This window comes from Sturnira hondurensis, unplaced genomic scaffold, assembly GCF_014824575.4.
Source record: "Sturnira hondurensis isolate 20B ecotype Veracruz unplaced genomic scaffold, ASM1482457v3 Scaffold0011512, whole genome shotgun sequence".
In the NCBI taxonomy this organism is placed as follows: Eukaryota; Metazoa; Chordata; class Mammalia; order Chiroptera; family Phyllostomidae; genus Sturnira; species Sturnira hondurensis.
Genome location: NW_028084143.1, coordinates 1,768,945 through 1,787,242, shown reverse-complemented (window position 1 = coordinate 1,787,242; position 18,298 = coordinate 1,768,945). Strand labels below are relative to the sequence as shown.

Sequence of the window (18,298 nt, the reverse complement as noted above, 5' to 3'; positions counted from 1 at the left end):
TTCAATGTCACCTAGCTACAGCCGGCTAGGAAGGCAGGTCCGCTTCAGCAGATCTAACGACAGAAAAGTGCAGGGAAGCCCGTGGGCGGGGAGGGCGCTCACGCTGTATGGCCCGGAGCCGCGGGATCACTGTGGGGCTGCTGGGCGGGCTGGAGCCACTGCTGTTCAGACTCCTCCGCTTGTCCAGGTTGGGAGACGCCTGCACGGTTATCTTGTGCTGGAAATCTGGTCGGCAGGAGAAAGAGGAGGGATTGAGGGGTTGCGGTTTTGAGTCGTTTTCACGGCCACGTCTTTAGCGCACAGCAATACAAGCCAACATGGTCACAGTAAGAAGGAAGCACAGCTCAGACTCAGGTCCTTAGTTTCTTATGCATCTGCCAATCAGGGTTCAGGTCAGTTTATTCAGCATCTGTGTTGGGTACAGTGGAGACACACACCCACACACACAGAGAAATGAAGTTTACTAAGTGCCTGTCAACTGTACGCTCTTCATCACACCCCATGTAAAAATACTAGGGTCTCACTGCTGCTTTGGGCTTCCATTTCCTTAGGAAGGCTCTGTGTCACAGAAAATTTACATTAAATAGATTTTTCTTTTTTTAAAGTAGATTTTTCTGCTTCTCCCCATTGATGTCTTTGTTAGTTTAAGTTTTAGACCCAGCCAAGGTCCCCAAGAGGGTGAAACTTTTCCCCCTCCTCCAGTTGAAAGCATTTTGTAGTCGCCCATTCTAGAAATGGTAGTTTCTATCACCTGGCTGTAAGAGGGGTAATGACAGAGAGATGCAAAGAACCAGGGGAATACATGAGAGGGAGATTAATGTTACCAGAGGGAAGAGGAGACTGAGAAACTTAGTAAACTGACAAAAGAAAAAGCCTAAAATCTCAGACACAGGTGGAAGAAATCACTGGGTGTTCTTTCAGTGCCTTAACCTTTGATTGACTTTTGATTGACTGGAATACATTTACAACTTAGCCAGGGCAGAGGTTAACTTTTTTATTTTGTCTGGTGATGATGCAAATAATTTCGGTCTGGCAAATAAAAACAACCCCAAAGGCTACGGTTTATTGCCGTATCGGGCATTAACCGGGCATTCATTTAACCCGGCATTCCAATCCTAACCTTCCTTTATTAAATGGTCCTTAAGGAACTGGCTCCTCTAACTCTCCGAGAACCCGCTTCACCTGCTTCCCTCCTTAATCAGTGAGTTGAACGAAATATTTGACAAGTGTTCATTTCATACTTGCCGGAGAAGTATTGTTTACCTTTCTGAAAATTATACTTTAAAGAACCACCTGGTATTTGACATAAGGAAGTGGAATTCGGATGGTGAGACAGCTATCCGGTGATCTGTGCTAGAAATCTGAGAAGTTTTCTTAATATTGTCTCCTCCCTGACCCTCCCTAGCCAATCAACACCAACTAGCTTGTACATGCCGTGCCATGCATTCCCCTTTCTCATAGTTGTAGTTGAGAAATTCGTATCCTAGATTCTGGAGCTGGCAAACTTGGGGTTAAACCCCAGTTCACCACTTACTAGCTATGTGGATTTGGGGACAGCAAATGAGCCTCTTTGTCTCGGGTGGGAAAGAATCACCATTTCTATCTCATAGGACAGCTAGGAAAAATTAAATACAAATAAGTAGAAAATACTTTGCCGTGTATAACGCGCACCCACGTTTTGTATGTATGATTGTTATCCCCATTACTGTACCCATGGTAAGTAATCATTATACCGATGCATAATGTGCATCCTTATTTCTCCCTAAAGGTTGGGCAAACAAGTATGCATTATACACAGTGAAACATGGTCCTCAGCACAGGGCTCAGGATCTAATAAACGCTCCCCAGCTCTGTGTCTGATTCTTTCTCTTCTCCCACAGGTGTCCAACCCATAGCCTGCACGTGGCCTGGGATGGCTATGAATGCAGTCCAACACAAGATCGTAAATTTACTTAAAATCTTTGTGTTGCTCATCAGTTTTCATTAGCGTTTGTGTGTATAATGTGTGGCCCAAGACAACTCTTCTTCCACTGTGGCCCGGAGGTTGGACACCCCTGCTTCCAACATTTACTTCTAAAGAAGGGCCCTTCTCAGATCTTCGACCAGGTCACATCTGTCTGCTAATTATGGACATGTTCCCTCACAGTAGTTAATAATTACAGCAAGAAAATAAGTATATGCTTAATAATTAGCTTATGGCTCACCCCTCCCCCTGTAGGATGCCCACTCCACTCAGGCAGAGGCCACCTGGCCTCCGGCACAGCTACACCCCGTCCCAGTCCACCCTGGCTCAGAGCCTCCCACATAAACGGTGCCATCAGTCCTGGCTGAACAGATATCTTCCCTGTTCAAGACTTTAAGTAACACGAGGGCAGAGATCATGTTTATCTTATTGCAATTCCTAGTACTTGGTTCATGGTACATCCCCAAGTATTGGCTGGATGAGAAAATCGCACAAGGTTTGCAGTAGGTTCAAAGTGGTGCTCACAGGTCACTACTGAGAATCACGTGGTAGGGTGGAGGGGCGTCTGGAAGACAAAGCCTAAAGAAATGAAGTACCAGATGGGGAGCTCCTCTACTTAGCAAGTGAGAAATTAAGAAAGACGTGAGCAGGCAGAGCAGGGAAAGAGGGAACACGGGTCCTGGGGACGTGAGGACAACTGGGCGATGGAGGGTGGGGGGCGATGAGAGAAACATTCTCACCCAGAGATCTGACACGGTGTACTTCAGACCACAGTGTTTTACAAGGGTTCGATGGGCCCCATGATTTGTCATAAAATTATGGAAGCAAATTCTCCATGAGTTTTTTGTTTCCTCCTTTTTAGTAGGAGGAGCCTCCAGCCCAGAGCAGAAGGCAGGTGTGCTCTTGCCAGGGCTCAGAACTGGAACTCAGCACTGGGCCGCGGCACTTGAGTGATAGACCACGGGGAACAAATGGTGGGAGAAGAGACACTAAGCCCTGCCCCCCCACCAGCTGTGCCAAGTGAATCAATGACTATTAATGATGATGACAGAGTCACAACACAGACAGAAGCCAGCTGCGGTCACTAAGAACCGAAGAAGAAAACTCACACCGGGTGCCTCTCTGATTTTTTTCTATCATCTAACCCTGAAAGGAGAAGTCTCACCGTAAATAAACTAGACTGTTTTACATCATGTCTGACACGTAAGACAGTCCAGTTGGGGGTCCTTCAAGTTGAAAGCCAACATCGGAAGAGAGCCTGGAAAAGGGCCTATGTCTTTCTCCCAGAGAGGGGCCTCAGCCTGTCCTCACCTCATCCAACCAAAGATTCAACAGCGTGTCGTGTACGCTCATGATGACCCATGCCAGCAATCGCTGGTCACTGGGGGATTTCTGAAATAACCTACAAAGACCCTACATGTGCTGCCAGTCTTTTGTAATGAGTATTTTTACAGGACAACTTATACATACTTCCTAGAAAACCTAACTGTTGTTATTATTTAAATCTACTTTGTGTGACATTAACAAAGCTCTTAGAACATTAGAATTTGTTAAACACTCCAGTACACCCAACGTACACAGAGAAATAAACAGGTACATCAATACAGATAGGAAGATAATTAGCACGCATTCTCTAAAGCACTGCCAGCCTTGTTCTGCCCCCACCCTTCCCTGCTATTAGAAAAACATAATCACAAAATATGGAGGGCATTTGGTTCTTCCTTAAACCAAGTATAAAACAGAACATTAAAGAATTAATTTCATAAATAGAGGTTTGCTATTTTTTATTCTGGTTAGCTTCTCCTAACACATGTAATCCCTTTATAGATTATCATCACAATGATTTAAAAATATTTTAAAAATCTTCCCTAGATGTCCTGGTTCATTTTTATACCCACAGGACTTTAAACCCTCAGAGGAAAGTGATTAAAGGGCTTGGTAGATTTTGTTGAAGGTGCTACCAGCATCTTCCGTGTCCTGAGAGAGCTCAGTTACCAGGGACACTACAGACCCATCCTGGGGAAACATAAATTTAAAGATCAGTCATGGTACTGGACTTTCACGGGCCTTGAGGTTCTGATTCAACACAAACAGTACCAAGGACCTTGGCTGATTTCAAAAGCGAAGATCAACTAACCGCACTAGAAAGTTCTCTGAGAGGCGAACCCTCAGCCTGCAATGCACCTCGAGGCTCACCCCATAGTTTCATGTGTGGAAACCCATTAGTTCATCGCACGGTGGCCGTGAACTGAAGAAAGCAACTGAAGATGTTCAATGTTTGAGAATCTCATTCCCCGCCTCTCCCCAGTTCTGACCACACAAAGGGGCTGAGGACAGGGTGACATACAAGAAGAGGCTTGGGAGATATGAAGACAAAGTCATACCTGAGGGCAAACTGATCCGATGTCCATCTTTGAGCTTCAAGCGACTTTTCTTGAACTTCCCCTTCCTCTTCTTGACCTTGGGCTTCTCCTGGTTCATCTGGAATATGAGGATGTTGAGCTCGCGCTCCAGCACGTCGATCTCGCGCTCTGCCAGCTGCTGCTCCCGCCGCTTCAGCAGCTCCTCCTGCGACTTCTGCTGTAGGGCGGCTCGGCTCAGCTCCTCCTCACGGGACCGCAGCTCCTGGGACCAGAGGGACACTAGCATCACCACCGAGCAGGCCACACGGGACAGCGCTGGCTGCTGGCTGTGGCCCGGGCTGTCAGGACTGGGACCTGTTGGCACGTCCCCAGCTCAGACCAAACCAACACCTGTGTGTTACGGGCCCCTCCTTGCACTTCAGTTCTGTGATTCTAAAAGGCATCGCTACTATTTTAAACTTGATTTTAACATGTCTCCCTCTTGCCTGTATGATTACCTGACGCAGAACATGCACATGAGCAGGTAGCAACAAAGTGCAGATAGATGTGTGTGATCCACTTTAAAATAAACCCAAAGTGAAAGTTTCGCTAATTAAAGGACGATTACTCCAGTTACAAAAGACGGCAGGTCAGATTCCTTTACTCAGAGGCTTCTTAGAGTGCTGAAGAATCTGTTAGAGATGAAAGCATCTTGGGGAAGAGGTTGTGAGAAAGAACAGGGCTGATGTGTTAGGAGTCAGTGGAAGGCCCATCAGATGGGAACATGAGACATTTCTGCTGTAGGCCAATGAGAAGTATCCCCAGCTACAAAAAACTGTTCAGGACGCCATGGATGGGTGGCAAGTCCCACTTCATCCGCAGGTGTCATGGACAAGCTCACATGAGTCCCTTTGTCACGGCACTTTCTGATTAAAGTTTAACTTCCTCTTGCTTTTGATTTAGAATTATTGGACTTCTGAGAAAGAGAAAATCTAGGGACTGAGGAATGTATGCACTTGTGTCTCCATTAAAAAAATGTACTCAGTAGCGAGACTGAGAACTGGGCCATGTTTTTGAAAGGCCCTCCTTATCCCATTGCTGCCGAGTGCTCTGTCCTCGCCCAGAGGCAGACACTGCCGTCCCTGCTGCAGGACGTGTTGTCCAGTTCCCTGCTCCGGACCGCGCCTCGAGGGAATCCAGGCTCCTGCAAAGGAGTCCTGACACTGCTCCCGATGCGATGCACTTAACCTTGGAATTGCCTAATGCCAAACGCGCAGTCAGAAACCCCGCCTTCTCAGGCGGTGCTGGGGCTGTGAGCTCTGAGCACCGTGCAAACGACGTCATGCTATATATAGTCATTACCGCCCATGTGCACAAGAACAACAACATAGGTGCGTGAAGAAACTGTAAGATGAGGCTCAGGGAAGAAACCATAGCTGAACCCGTGACTAAATGCTACATGAGTCTGCTAAGCCCTTGACCTTGGACAGATGGACTCAAAGAGTAAGTGGAGGCTGTGAGTACAGTTATCGTAAAGGAAATAAACAGAAGTCTATCCTTCCACAACAAAATACAATATTATTAAGAAAAGACAGAGGACACCCTGGCCCGGTGGCTCCCTTGGTTAGAGTGTTGCACCATACAGGATCGAACCCATAAAGGTTGTGGGTTCGATCCCCAGCCAGGGCACATACTCTAGGTTGCTGGTTTCCCGGTCAGGGTGTGTAACGGAGGCAACTGTTCAATGTTTCTCTCTCTCTCCCTGTTCCTCTCGCTCTAAAAGTCAGCAAATACATCCTTGAGTGAGGATAAAAAAGAAACACAGAGAGAGAAGGAGGAGCTCTAAAAGCAAAACAAAACATTATTTATTCAGATCACACGAATTCTGAACTTACGGTAACCCTACCAAAGTGGACTGTAATTAGCCTTTGAAATAGCCTTTAAATTTATTTGTCTGAGCAGACTTCATAGCCCAAATTGCAGGAGCAATGACTTACTGAAGACCACTTGATATTCAAGTCCCTGCTGCTTATATGCAGCAGCTGACTTATTTACAGAGCAGGGCGGCATTTCTTCCTAAGACTGTGCCAGACACAAACCATCACGTACTGCTTGAAAAAGAAATAAAGACAGAAAATAGTACATATTTTAAAAAATATTATGGGATGCATTATTTCATTGGTAGCATTCTCCCACCAGTTTGTCCAAACTGGAGATCTTACTGCAGTGTATTTGGGGACAGAGGATAATTTCCAGTCACTTCCAATTTCTAGCTCATTACTGTATGCCCTTTTGTTAAGATATTACTTTTCAGTGGTGCTGATATCAATCCAATTAGCTATTGTGAAATGAAATGGCATGAGGAAGAGATAAGGACAGTACATTCAATCAGGGGTTTTGTTTGTTCCTGCTACAGTAACTGAATGAGGAGCCATTTCTAATCCCCGGTCCCAAGCTAAAATGTGAATCCCCCTCGCAACAACCTGCTGAATAAAAGCAAAGAAATCTCTTGCCTGAGACTTCATAAGAGGAAAAGAATAAGGCCAGAAAGAAAACAGCCTAAGTACTCTTCCTTCTGAATGGATTTTAAAACATGCACCCGAAAAAGAAAAAAAAAAAACATGGGGCATTAGAACCTTTTTGAATACTTTGAAACTATGAAGCACACAGAAAATTCTTTTGGTGTCTGAGGATTACTAAGTAGTAATATTTGTTTAATTGCCTGGCACCGTCCATTCTAATGGCAAATCCAGACACCTGGTGAAGATGTTAATCATTAACGATGACATGCCTTCATATAGGGGTTCAAAGGCACTCTGTTCGCCCAGCGCACAAAGGCAGACACTCAGAGATAAGAAGCCAGGAATTCGGGGAGGAGCCAGTATCTGTGGAGGCTACAGTTTACTGAATAACAGAGAGCACAGCCAGCCAAGTCACTGACCATTAACTCCAAGTCTGACGCCTCCTACCTCGAGCAATCAGTGAGCCAGAGAGTAGATAGAGCACGCTCTGTAGCAACAAGATGCGGTTAGAAACCTGGGAGTAAAAAAGAGAAAACGATTGTATAGGCTCACATTATAAACTGAAATACACCATAAATGCTGTATTCCAAGGAGCGCTGTGTAAGCCACACTAGAAAAAGCACAGACACTTGGGACGATTAGGACAGCTAAACAGATTCAAAGAAGAACAAAGGAACTATTATAAAAACCTCGAAATGGAGAAAGAGCAGAATCCACTTGTGAGAAACATGCTTTTTGGTTTCTACCAAACCCACAAGATAAGTAAGAATGAACTCACTAGCTATACCTCCACCAAGGGGATTGTCACTAATTAAAGATAGCTGAATACAATAGTTTAAGATAACAATGATTAACATTATTTCCAAATTTTAAAATCTGTGATTTTGACTTTTATTTTTCCTCAAAGTCCTCTCCTAATATCCCAAAATCTTTTTTATTTTTGCTGTCAAACATCTAATTTTAGAATTCCTGAAAATTTGGGGAAGTGTACAAAAAAATCCATTAGAGTCTTTTCTGTATCATTTTAAGTCCGCAAATTGTATTCAAGTTTCCAAGAAACACACTTATAACATCACTGATAATAACTCTTCAAAGAACTGCAGGATTGAAGAAGTTAATCCGGTCGGTCATTTTCCTGTATCACCGATTGCTAAAACCTGGGCCTGGGTGGGGGGCGGTGCAGCCGCTGGGACCTGCCCCACACCCTCAAAGCCGCCACTTTCTTTGTTCTAAGGCTAACACTTAGTGCTGGAAATAGGCAGCTTTGCCCGGGAGAGTGCTCCTGGGACACCGAAGGGTGAGGAGGCCAGAGAACAGCCTTGGGCCAGCAAGGGCAGAGGCCAGCGCCAGCAGGCTGTCTGGCTCCAGGCGTGGGTCTTGACCATGACCCTGGACGGCTCTAGATCCTGGCATTCTGCCAAAGATTTCACATGAAAATGGGGGAGGGGCTCCTTTGGATTTTGGAATCCCATACAGATACCCCCATGGCCCAGGTGAATTCCTGGGGGGAAATGGGCTGTAGGCTGGAACAGTCTTGGTTTGGGGACCAGATTTTAATGGCTGGAGCCCAAGAGGTTGTACCTCTGCATTTGAAACAACACACAACATCATTCCTCCCTCATCAGATTGGGAGGGCAGCCCTGCAACCCCCACCCCTTCTGTGTCCATCTCTGTTCTTTGCCCAGACGTCTAGGCCCCTCTTCTGCCTTGTGGCAACTGGCCTGGGGAAACAGACCACCAGACTGTGGCCTGGATCTGAACCGCCAAACAGACTATTAGTTGTTATTACAGGAGCATTGGTAGTGTTGGGGCCTAAGGCTGCGTTTGCGTGTTTTGTATTTTTAAACCTACAAAACCCTGAAAAATCTAAGGGAGTGAATTACCTCTAAGTTGACTTCTTGAAAAAAAAAATTTTAGAAAAAAAAAGAATTTGCAGCTTACATATTTCTCTCTAAACTTTATTTTAATCATTTAATTTATGAAATGTTTAAAACATACTCTAAGTAGAACAGCCAACACCCGCGCACTCGCCGCCAATATTTAATAGCTGCTAAGTGTGTATTTCAGGTCTGTTCCATCCTCCGTGCCTGGATCTAATCCTGCCCCGTGCCCGCCCTCCTCCCCCATCAGCTGGTCCCCTTCCGGTCTCCCCGGCCTCTGCCGTTGGCTGTTTGGTACATCTGAATAGTTTCGTTGTCCATGGTTGTATGAATTTACACCAATGGCGGTAAAGCGCGATGTAAACCTTCCAAGGCATCTCGCTTTCCCGCCCAGCGCCGTGTCTGAGAGTCACCCACAAAGACGCACGCAGCCCAAGGTCACGCATCTGAGCTGCCGTGAAGGCTCCTGCTTCGTCCATACTTCGGGTCGGGCACCTGCTCCCCTCTCACTGGGTGTTGGGTCACTTCCTGTTTTCCACTGACACAAACAATACCGAAGTGATCAGCCTCAACTTCCTTGTGCGTGTGTGGAAGTTTCTCAACAATACACACCCAGAGGTTAAAGGTTAAGTAGCCGAGCTATAGGCTTCTGCTACAGCCTAAGATTCGCACTAGGATTCATAACATTCATACACTCCAAATTCATTTGTCACTTAAAATAGTAACACCAATCATCATGATTGCTGGGAGCTCTCAATACAAGTTTTAAAAAGCTTGTATAGGCTTTAATGGTAAATCGAAGGCATATTTAAAAAGTTTACTCAGGTTTATTTAACATATTTATTTAACGCCAACCATGTACCAAGTATCATACTTTGTACTGTGGTCAATGCTACGGATGAAAATGACCAAGAGTGAAATAGCATTAGTTCGTGAACTTATTATTTAGCAGAAAAGGCAGACAGAGAACAATTAAACAAGCAAATAATAATGATGATGATGACTCAGCCCAGCCATTGTAAGGGAGGAGCAGGTTTCTATGACAAGATTTTATCAGATGCAGCAAGGAGAGGGGGCTGAGGCTGCTGGGGCCAGCGAATGTGGGGCGGGGATAAGAGCTAGGGAGGGGACAGTGCTCTCCACAGACGACAGACATACAGAAAGGCTGGAAGTCAGGGACGTGGCATCAGAAGACCTGGAAGGACTTCAGAATGGCTGGGGACAAGGTGAGGCTAACTGTGGAAGGGCAAGGGGGTTAATAAGGAAATGGAGTCCTTTCCTCAGGAAGAAGCATCCGTGAAGAAGGATGCTCTGATGTGCATTTGGAGGGGCCACTGGCAGTGGTAAGGGGTAAGGTAGGGAAGCAGGACTATCGGTGAAGGGCAGCCAGGTAGGATGCTGTGGCAGTGACCAGCTGATACGAGGACTTGGGGTTAGGGGACGGAGCCTCAGGCACCTTTGAGACTGAGTGCCTAAGAGAACAGTAATCCTGTTAACATAAAAAAGAAAGTGGAATCAGGGAAGAGGGCAGGGAAGTTGACTTCAATATTTGGCTTAAAAGTGTTGACGGAAGAGCCCACGAAGACCCTTTTAAAAACTCGTCAACAAGATCCCAGTGTCCAGCCTGGTGTGCAGAGGACCCCATTCCAGGGTGCAGGCGGCCACACTCGTCTTCTTGTCCCAGGACTCTGGCTCTGTTCTTGGACCACAGTGGACATTCACTATCTGTTCGATGGAAAAGACTACAGCACTGAAGTGCAGAATGGTTTCCCCATGGACACGTTTTTACAACTCACTTTTGTTTTAGAAAACAATCTGCACTTTGAGGACTAACTCTGACAGATATTTATTAATTCCCCATTCAGCAAGATAACAAAAGGAAGCTATTCAAGGGCAGAATTTAGGCATTGGCTGTCTTGATGTCATGCACAGTATTATATACAGTATCTACACATATAGAGTCCTATATATGTATATAATGGCCCAAGAAATGGTTACATATGTATCTTCAAACCATGACTATATCTTATCCCCTCCTTTGCCCTCCCTTCCCTTTGCACGAAGATTGGCTATTGGCTTTTAGGATCAAAGTCAATGTGAAAGTCTAGAGATGGAATTCAGAGCCACAATGCCTAAGTCAAGGTCACTTTACCACGGGAGAATGGCGCTCAGCTATACCATCATCCCCTGTTTCAAGGTCATAAATTGGAATAAGCAAACAGACTCTTTAGCACAGTGTTATTGCCTAAAAAGAACTCTGCTACTAGAATCACAAGTGTATGAGGCATACAAATTCCTTCCTGGACACTCATATATATGGCTTTATAGTGCTTATCAGAAACTTGCAGTGTTGTACTTTAGCCCATTTATTGCACCCACAAAAGGAGAAGTCAACCCTTTGAACAGTTTACACTTCAGACCAACAGAATAAACCTTGAATTATCAAAATACGCTACTATTACGATGTCTTTTAAAAAAAACAAGTACTGCTTCCAAAGCACAGACCCATGCCTTGACCTTGAGGTTCTTCAGTGACCATGACCAGCCACTGGTCATCAGTCAAAGGAGACCGGGCCAACTGAACTCACTTCGAAGCCAGCAAGTCTGCCTTCCAATTCGGTGTGTTTGTACTTCTCGTATTTCATGTTGTGGGGACATAAATGCAGCTTCAACATGTTTAACATACAGCTTTGTTTTTTCTCCTTCTTAAAACATGTGAACCAGCCAAAGGTGAACTCATATTAAAAAGCTTAAAAAATTACACATTTCCCCAGTTTCTCCCCCAAAAGCAATGTCTTGGAGATAAAAAGAGGAGGGGCTAGCCTAAAAGAGCCTCTAAAAGATACAACTAGAAACAGCACACAGGCCTTGTTTCAATTCTGATTTGTGCCAACCAACTCTAAGAAGGCCCTGAGACAGACTGAACTACTGGAACGGGGAACATTACATGGTATCAAGGAGATTACTGTTACTTCTGAAGATAATAATGGCAAGAAGGTTATTTGGAAAATTCTTACTAGTTAGTGATACAAGCTAAAGCCTTTAAAGGTAAAACGATGTGAGTCCAGGATTTAACTCACAATACTCCGCTTGAAAAAGAAGAGGATGGGGGAAACACAAAATGGGCTCTATTTTCCTATTCCACATTTCAAGCCCAGTAGTTTTGTTTTAGCTGAAAAGCAAGAATCAATAAATACTGATGCCTGCCCTGGCTGGCGTAGCTCAGTGGATTGAGCGCGGGCCTGCGAACCACACAATCACGGTTCGATTCCCAGTCAGGGCACATGCCTGGGTTGCAGGCCAGTTCCCAGCATGGGAACCATGAGAGGCAACCATACATTGATATTTCTCTCCCTCTCTCTTGCCCTTCCCCTCTAAACATAAATAAATAAAGTCTCTTAAAAAAAATAAATAAACATCGATGCCTGAAAACACCTTAGAATAATGCTAATGGTGGTTCTTGACTCACATTTCCCACAACCTCCACAAATGCCAGTCTATCGGGCCAGTCATTACATATCCCTCACCTTTTCCTTTGTCCTCAACTCGTCAAACATTTGCCGGATTTCCAGCTTCCAGTCGTCTTGCATGGAATGAAAGGATCCCTGAGGCATTTCGGTCATGACCGCCCCCTCAATAGCGGTCAGCTGTTCAAGAATTAAGGCGAATGACGGACGAATGTGAGGGTCCTGCCGCCAGCATTCTATAAAAAGCAAGAATCTCATTACCACCCCATTCTGAAACAAACAAGCATCTCGTTAATAAACGAGAACTCCTCAGCGGAGTTCACATTATCAGCCCGTGTTGACAGATCCACAGGAAACTACACATTCTATTGACAGGGATTTGGGAATCTTGTTTCACGCAGGGTCCCTGCCAGCGGCAGGCACAGAAATCACCGTGGGGTAGGGCTCTTGGAGTTCAAGGTGAACTCCACCTTGTTCACCGTTTCCTTTAAGAGCACGCTGACCTCGGACCCACAGCTGCCCGCACAAGGTACGCAGTGTTCCTGGAAGCCCACGTTTCCCTGCAGCCTCCAGGTCTGCCGCAGACAAGTTGAAAGCTCCTGCAATTATTCCTAGAGATTATTCCTAGAGGTCCTGTTGGACGTTGTTCCTGTTCTCTACTTGGAAGATGGGATTTCCTTTCAAAATAAATATTGGTATTGTTGTTGTGAAACTGAAACCAGGCATTTAAAACGCTATGAAAACACTGATGGCTGATGAAATAGTGAGGGGTGACTCTCGGCCCCTGGTGACTTTCAACCCCCCCGCTTCGTGAAGAGAGAATGGGTAAGCAGCATGGGTTCCCTCTTCACAGAGGCCCTAGCATTTCCCTGTCACCGCTCGGAGTACATGGCTGGTTTTGGGGGGGTAAATGGGTTACCCACCTCTTCTTTATTACTGGAGGGGGCTTCTGATCATTCCTTCTGAGAACATTTGGGAAGTTAAATTTATTGACTCTTTCTATTTGTCTTTAAGTTAAATTTATTTATTTATTTTAATCCTCACCCAAACATGTGTTTATTGATTCCAGAGAGACAGAGAGAGAAACATTGATGTGAGAGAGAAACATCGATCGGTTGCCTTCCATACGCGGCCCAACCAGGAACAGAACTCACAACATAGGTATGTGCCCTGACTGGGAATCGAACCTGAAACCTTTCGGTGTGTGGCCTGATGCTTCAACTGAGCCACACTGGCCACAGCTAACTTAAAATTTTGAAAGGATTATGGATCATATAGGGCAGGTTGCTTGATAGGATCTGACTTGCAGACTCAAAAGTGGCTGAATTCTTAATTATATACCCTTTACGATAAAGGACATACACATACCAAGGAATACTTAACTGTCTTAATTTTTATCATGTGGATATTTTTTAAGTTTCAAGCTTCATAGGTTCATATAAATTTTAATTTACTATCAGAAAGCCCAAAATTGAATTTTCGACCTAGTCCTATGTGTAAAATTGATATCGCACACCGAACAGTTGTAACTCCGATCTTGCAGAATCCAAAACTTGGAACGGTAGCAACTGAAGATAAAGTAGATGCATCCTGTGTGGAGTTCTGCATTCCTTTATCAGCCTCTTGTAATGGAGACTTTAAGGAATTCTCACGTTGCCTTTCTCAGGATAACACTTCCAAATGCACTTGGGAAGAAACTACTGCAAAGAAGACCTCAAGTTCACGGCGAAGCTCCAGAACACGCTCATGGGAAGTGCTGGTGACCTGTGCTCACGGCACACCCAGTGTTTACGGAAGTGCTGGGATGAGTCAAGTGAACAGGAGCCGAGGAAGGGATGATGGGGAAGCCCAGGCTTCAGTAAGGAGGAGAGAAATGACCGCAGTGAAGCGCACAGAAAGCTGTGGCAGAAACAGCCAGGTGGGGAGGCACAATGCGGGGACTGTGCTGGAAAACCTGGAGGGGCACTTGACATTGTCACAGGAGAAGACAAAGCAAAGTATAGGCCTTGTCAACACACAGACTTCAAAACCCCCTGTATGAGAATCTAAAGGACGGTGTGCGTGGGGAATGATTTCATTTGTCCTTACAGAGGAAATCAATGTGTATCACAACCTTTGAAACTGAAAAGAAGGCTTGTAGTGACTCAGAATCAGTGCTTGATTTGCTGTATTTTAAATGTTTTTTAATTTATTGATTTTTTTGGAGAGAGAAACATCAATCTGTTCTTCCACGTACTCTTGCATTCATTGGCCAGTTCTTGTATATGCTGTGACCAGGGATCAAACCCATGATTTTAGCGTATCGGGATGATGTTCTAACCAACTGAGCTACCTGGCCAGGGCCTGGGTTTGCAGTAATTTAGATGGTGATCTCTCTGGGGCAGGCCTCATACATTTCTAGATCTGGAAATGTAGCAGGCTTTCAAACAATATTTGCTGAATTATTCATGAATAAAATATCCCAAACTTTATGGAAGCACATTTCAGTGTCTCCCCAGTCACAGGGCCCAGGGTCATTGGGGAAAATGTGTAAGAAAACATAGCAAAGCCAGCATGTGACAAAGTCAACTACAGTGACACTGGTATTCAATTTAATAAATCAACCAAACTCTGTCTATATATTTGATAAGTGAATAATGAGGTTCTGACTTGCAAAATAAAAAAAGTCTTTGCTGAGGTAGAAAAGTATACTTCTGATGTTTAGGACCCCCTGGTCCTTAACAGTCTTAAGTCTCAGTTACCCAGAAATTTATGAATACCCATTTCCTGTATTTTTTATTCAGTTTAGATTTCCCCCCTTCTGTTTCTAGCACAAAACCTGCCTGGTGTGCTACATAAATAAGTTGATGATGTTCTGTAATTTGTTTACTATTTTTGGTTCTTGTTTCTGAAAATTTTGTTGTAGTAAGTTCCTAAAAACATTTTCTTAAAGAATGCGACACTTTGTTATTACACACGTGTGATCTGTCCTTTTTTCTTTAAAGACAAGGCTTTTGTCCTCTACAGCATATGGCATTCTAAGGGGACGCGTGCCTTCTGTGAGCTCTGAGGGTCAGGGTCGAAGCTGCCCTGGCCGGGGGGGTTCACTGCTGTAGGCGCCCACCACTCAACCCAGCGCCACCAGAGTCTCTAACGTGTTATAATCACAAAAGAGGTTCTAAGCCAGAGGCTGATAACTAAGTAAGGTAACTGGCTGCTCACAAAAAGACTTAGTTAATGTTTAAGAGATGAGGACCAAACACCTAAGGTCAGGGCGAACCTCGCCAGGTAAGGCTGCAAAACATTTTTGAACGTTTGGTAAGACTTAAAATAGCAGATCTGGAGCCCACACAACATCGTCTTTGAATTCTACTCGGTGAAAACTTTATTACCATTCCGGTGAATTTTGCACATAAATGAGTCCCTGATAAAAACAGGACTGTTTTTATTTATTTTTTTTTAAGATTTTATTTATTTATTTATATTTAGAGGGGAAGGAGAGAGGGAGAGAAACATCAATGTATGGTTGCCTCTCGTGAGTCCCCTGCTGGGAGTTGGCCTGCAGCCCAGGCATGTGCCCTGACTGGGAATCGAACCACGATCCTCTGGTTCGCAGGCCCGTGCTCAATCCACTGAGCTACACCAGCCAGGGCTAGGACTGTTTTTAAATTACTTACTTTGCCAAGATTTTCCCTGACATCTGAGATCAAAGACAAGGTTTCTAACTCTAAAACAGCACAAGTCCTGTTGAAAAAGCACTTGAAATCAGAACCACAGAAATTTTGTACGCACGTACCTTTCATGAGCTTGGCGAAGGGCTCCGGGCAGGTGGAGGGAATGGGCAAGGTGAGCTTGTTGACCGCCACGCCGTAAGCCACAGCGAGACCGTCGATGCCGCGGTAGGGGACCTCCCCCGTGAGCAGCTCCCACAGCAGCACGCCGTAGCTGGAAGGCAAGGGGGTCACAAAGTGAATGAGGCGGGCGGCTGGGCTTTTCCCTCGGGCACAGCGGGTGGGACAACTGTATCAGTGCCTTCCTCCAGCTGCTCCTGAGAACCTTCTCTTCCACGAAAGCGGCCCTCCTCCAGAGGGGAGAGGTCAGCATCTCAAACATGGTTATTTCCAGAAATGAGCTGTGCGTGCACTCACTGCGTGGATGAAAACTGTGTAATGGCCCTGGCTGGTGTAGCTCAGTGGATTGAGCTCGGGCCTGCAAACCAGAGGATCGCGGTTCGATTCCCAGTCAGGGCACATGCCTGGGTTGCAGGCCAATTCCTGTCAGGGGCCAGTTCCCAGCAGGGGATGCATGAGAAGCAACCATACATCAATGTTTCTCTTCCTCTCTCCTTCCCTTCCCCTCTAAAGATAAATAAATAAAATATTTTTTTAAAAAAGAAAACTGTGTAATGAACAGGAAAACTCAGGTGTTGTCACATCGAACCAAGCAGGGGCCAGAGCCAGGCTGCTCTCTGAGAGTAACGTGGTTGTTCTGACGTTTCTCTTTCTGCCTCTTTTTCCCACGTGTAGATAAAACCTCGTGAGGACTGATAGGACGAGAAGATGCGCGCCCTACGTCCATCTCATGCTACACACCGCTGGACTCAGATGGAAGGATTTTTTAAATAGTTTGTCAAAACTGTTCATCTTTCTGACTCTCACTTCCTATTTGAGGAGCTATTTTAAAAATGTGTTCACCAGGCAGCTTAACAGTAACAGGCCCCAGGAATCAGGAGGGCCTCCCTGGGGCTGCTGGCAGCACATCCCATGTCTACTTTGCAGGGAGGAGGGCGAGGTGAGCTGGGAGGGAAAAGCCAAGAGGACTGTAGCTGCTGCCAAGCTCTGGGAGTGTTGGCGGGTGCGACCCAGGTTCATAGCTCTTCCAGGTCATCAAAGGCAAGTGCAATTACAAATATGAGAGAGGACACAGTGAAAGGGCTTCTAACCCAATGTTTAAAATTTTTTATTTATTTTACTTTTGGACAGAATGGGGAAGGAACGGAGAGGAACATCCACGTGTGAGAGAGACAGCAATCGGTTGCCTCTCACACCCCCCCAACCAGGGACCTGGCTGGCAACCCAGGCATGTGCCCTGACAGGGAATTGAACCCGTGAACTTTTGGTTTACTGGCTGGTGCTCAGTCCACTGAGCCACTCCAGCCACAACTAAACCAATTTTTTAAATAGAGCCAAAGGACCAAATTTTACTCCACATCCATGCCACAGACTCTAAGGCAACACAGAGTAGCCTGGAAATAAGTTTGCACATTATATATATTTAATTTCCCCTACAAGATCGGTCAGTACCTTAGTTCCCCCTTATCTTCTTCAAAATGGGAAGTACACTCAAATTATTTTTTGCTAATACACACAAAAAAGTCAGTCACTCCAGACTCACTTGACTTTACACTGAAACCCATAAGCACATAAGAAAGTCTTATTTGCTTTCTTCTTTATTTCTATTAACATCACTAGCACAGCCCTAGAGTCCTATTTACTTTTCTAATCTTTTATCTTCTGCTGTGAGGAGATGTGGGGCCACCAGGTCACAGACACCATGGGAAAGGCCCCCTGGGGGCAGATCCACCTGCGGAGCTGCCGATTCTCTGGACTGAGGCTCCGGCCATCCCCGGTACCATGACACTTTCTGAAAGGCTCTCCGAGTGTGCCTGCCGGGCTCCGGATGAGCGACGCTTGGCCAGCGTGCTCCGAGAGCGTTCACAACCTGTGCTACCTGACGGTTTAGTCAGGGGCACTGACCTCTTTTCCCTTAGATCGTCAACTAAAAAAAAATGGCAACAGTGCAACACGATAGCTGCCTGGAGTGAATGAGTCAGAATTATACCTATTTTTTTGGTCAGATAAAAAAATAAAGTGTATTTTTTGGTGTGCCGCAGAATTTTGGTCATTAGTTTATGTGTGCCATGAGATCAAAGAGGTGGAAAATTGCTGCTCTAGACTGTGTAGGGAAAGCATTCAGAAAAAAATAATGTGGAAACAACGGAATGGGTCCAGCGGCAGGGCTGCGGGGACCGCCAGCCAGGGCCCTGCTGGCCCCAGCAGACGTGTGTGAGTCCCCAGGCCCGGAGGCCGGCTCCTGCTCGGAGCCCGAGGAGTGGGCACCGCTGAGTGACAGCGGCCTGGAAGCA

General features: G+C 45.5%; 1 protein-coding gene across 2 annotated transcripts in view; it reads right to left on the bottom strand.

The window, feature by feature from the left end:
• The window catches only part of MAP3K21 (mitogen-activated protein kinase kinase kinase 21), a 49,133-nt gene that overhangs the window by 10,176 nt on the left and 20,659 nt on the right, over window positions 1-18,298 (bottom strand). For both annotated transcript variants that reach the window (XM_037060256.1, XM_037060257.1), the window contains exons 3-6: window positions 15,950-16,098; window positions 12,235-12,410; window positions 4,348-4,588; window positions 103-225 (exon numbers count right to left, since the gene is read on the bottom strand). In XM_037060256.1, coding sequence (XP_036916151.1) covers window positions 103-225; window positions 4,348-4,588; window positions 12,235-12,410; window positions 15,950-16,098 — 689 coding nt within the window. The remainder of the gene's footprint in view (window positions 1-102; window positions 226-4,347; window positions 4,589-12,234; window positions 12,411-15,949; window positions 16,099-18,298) is intronic.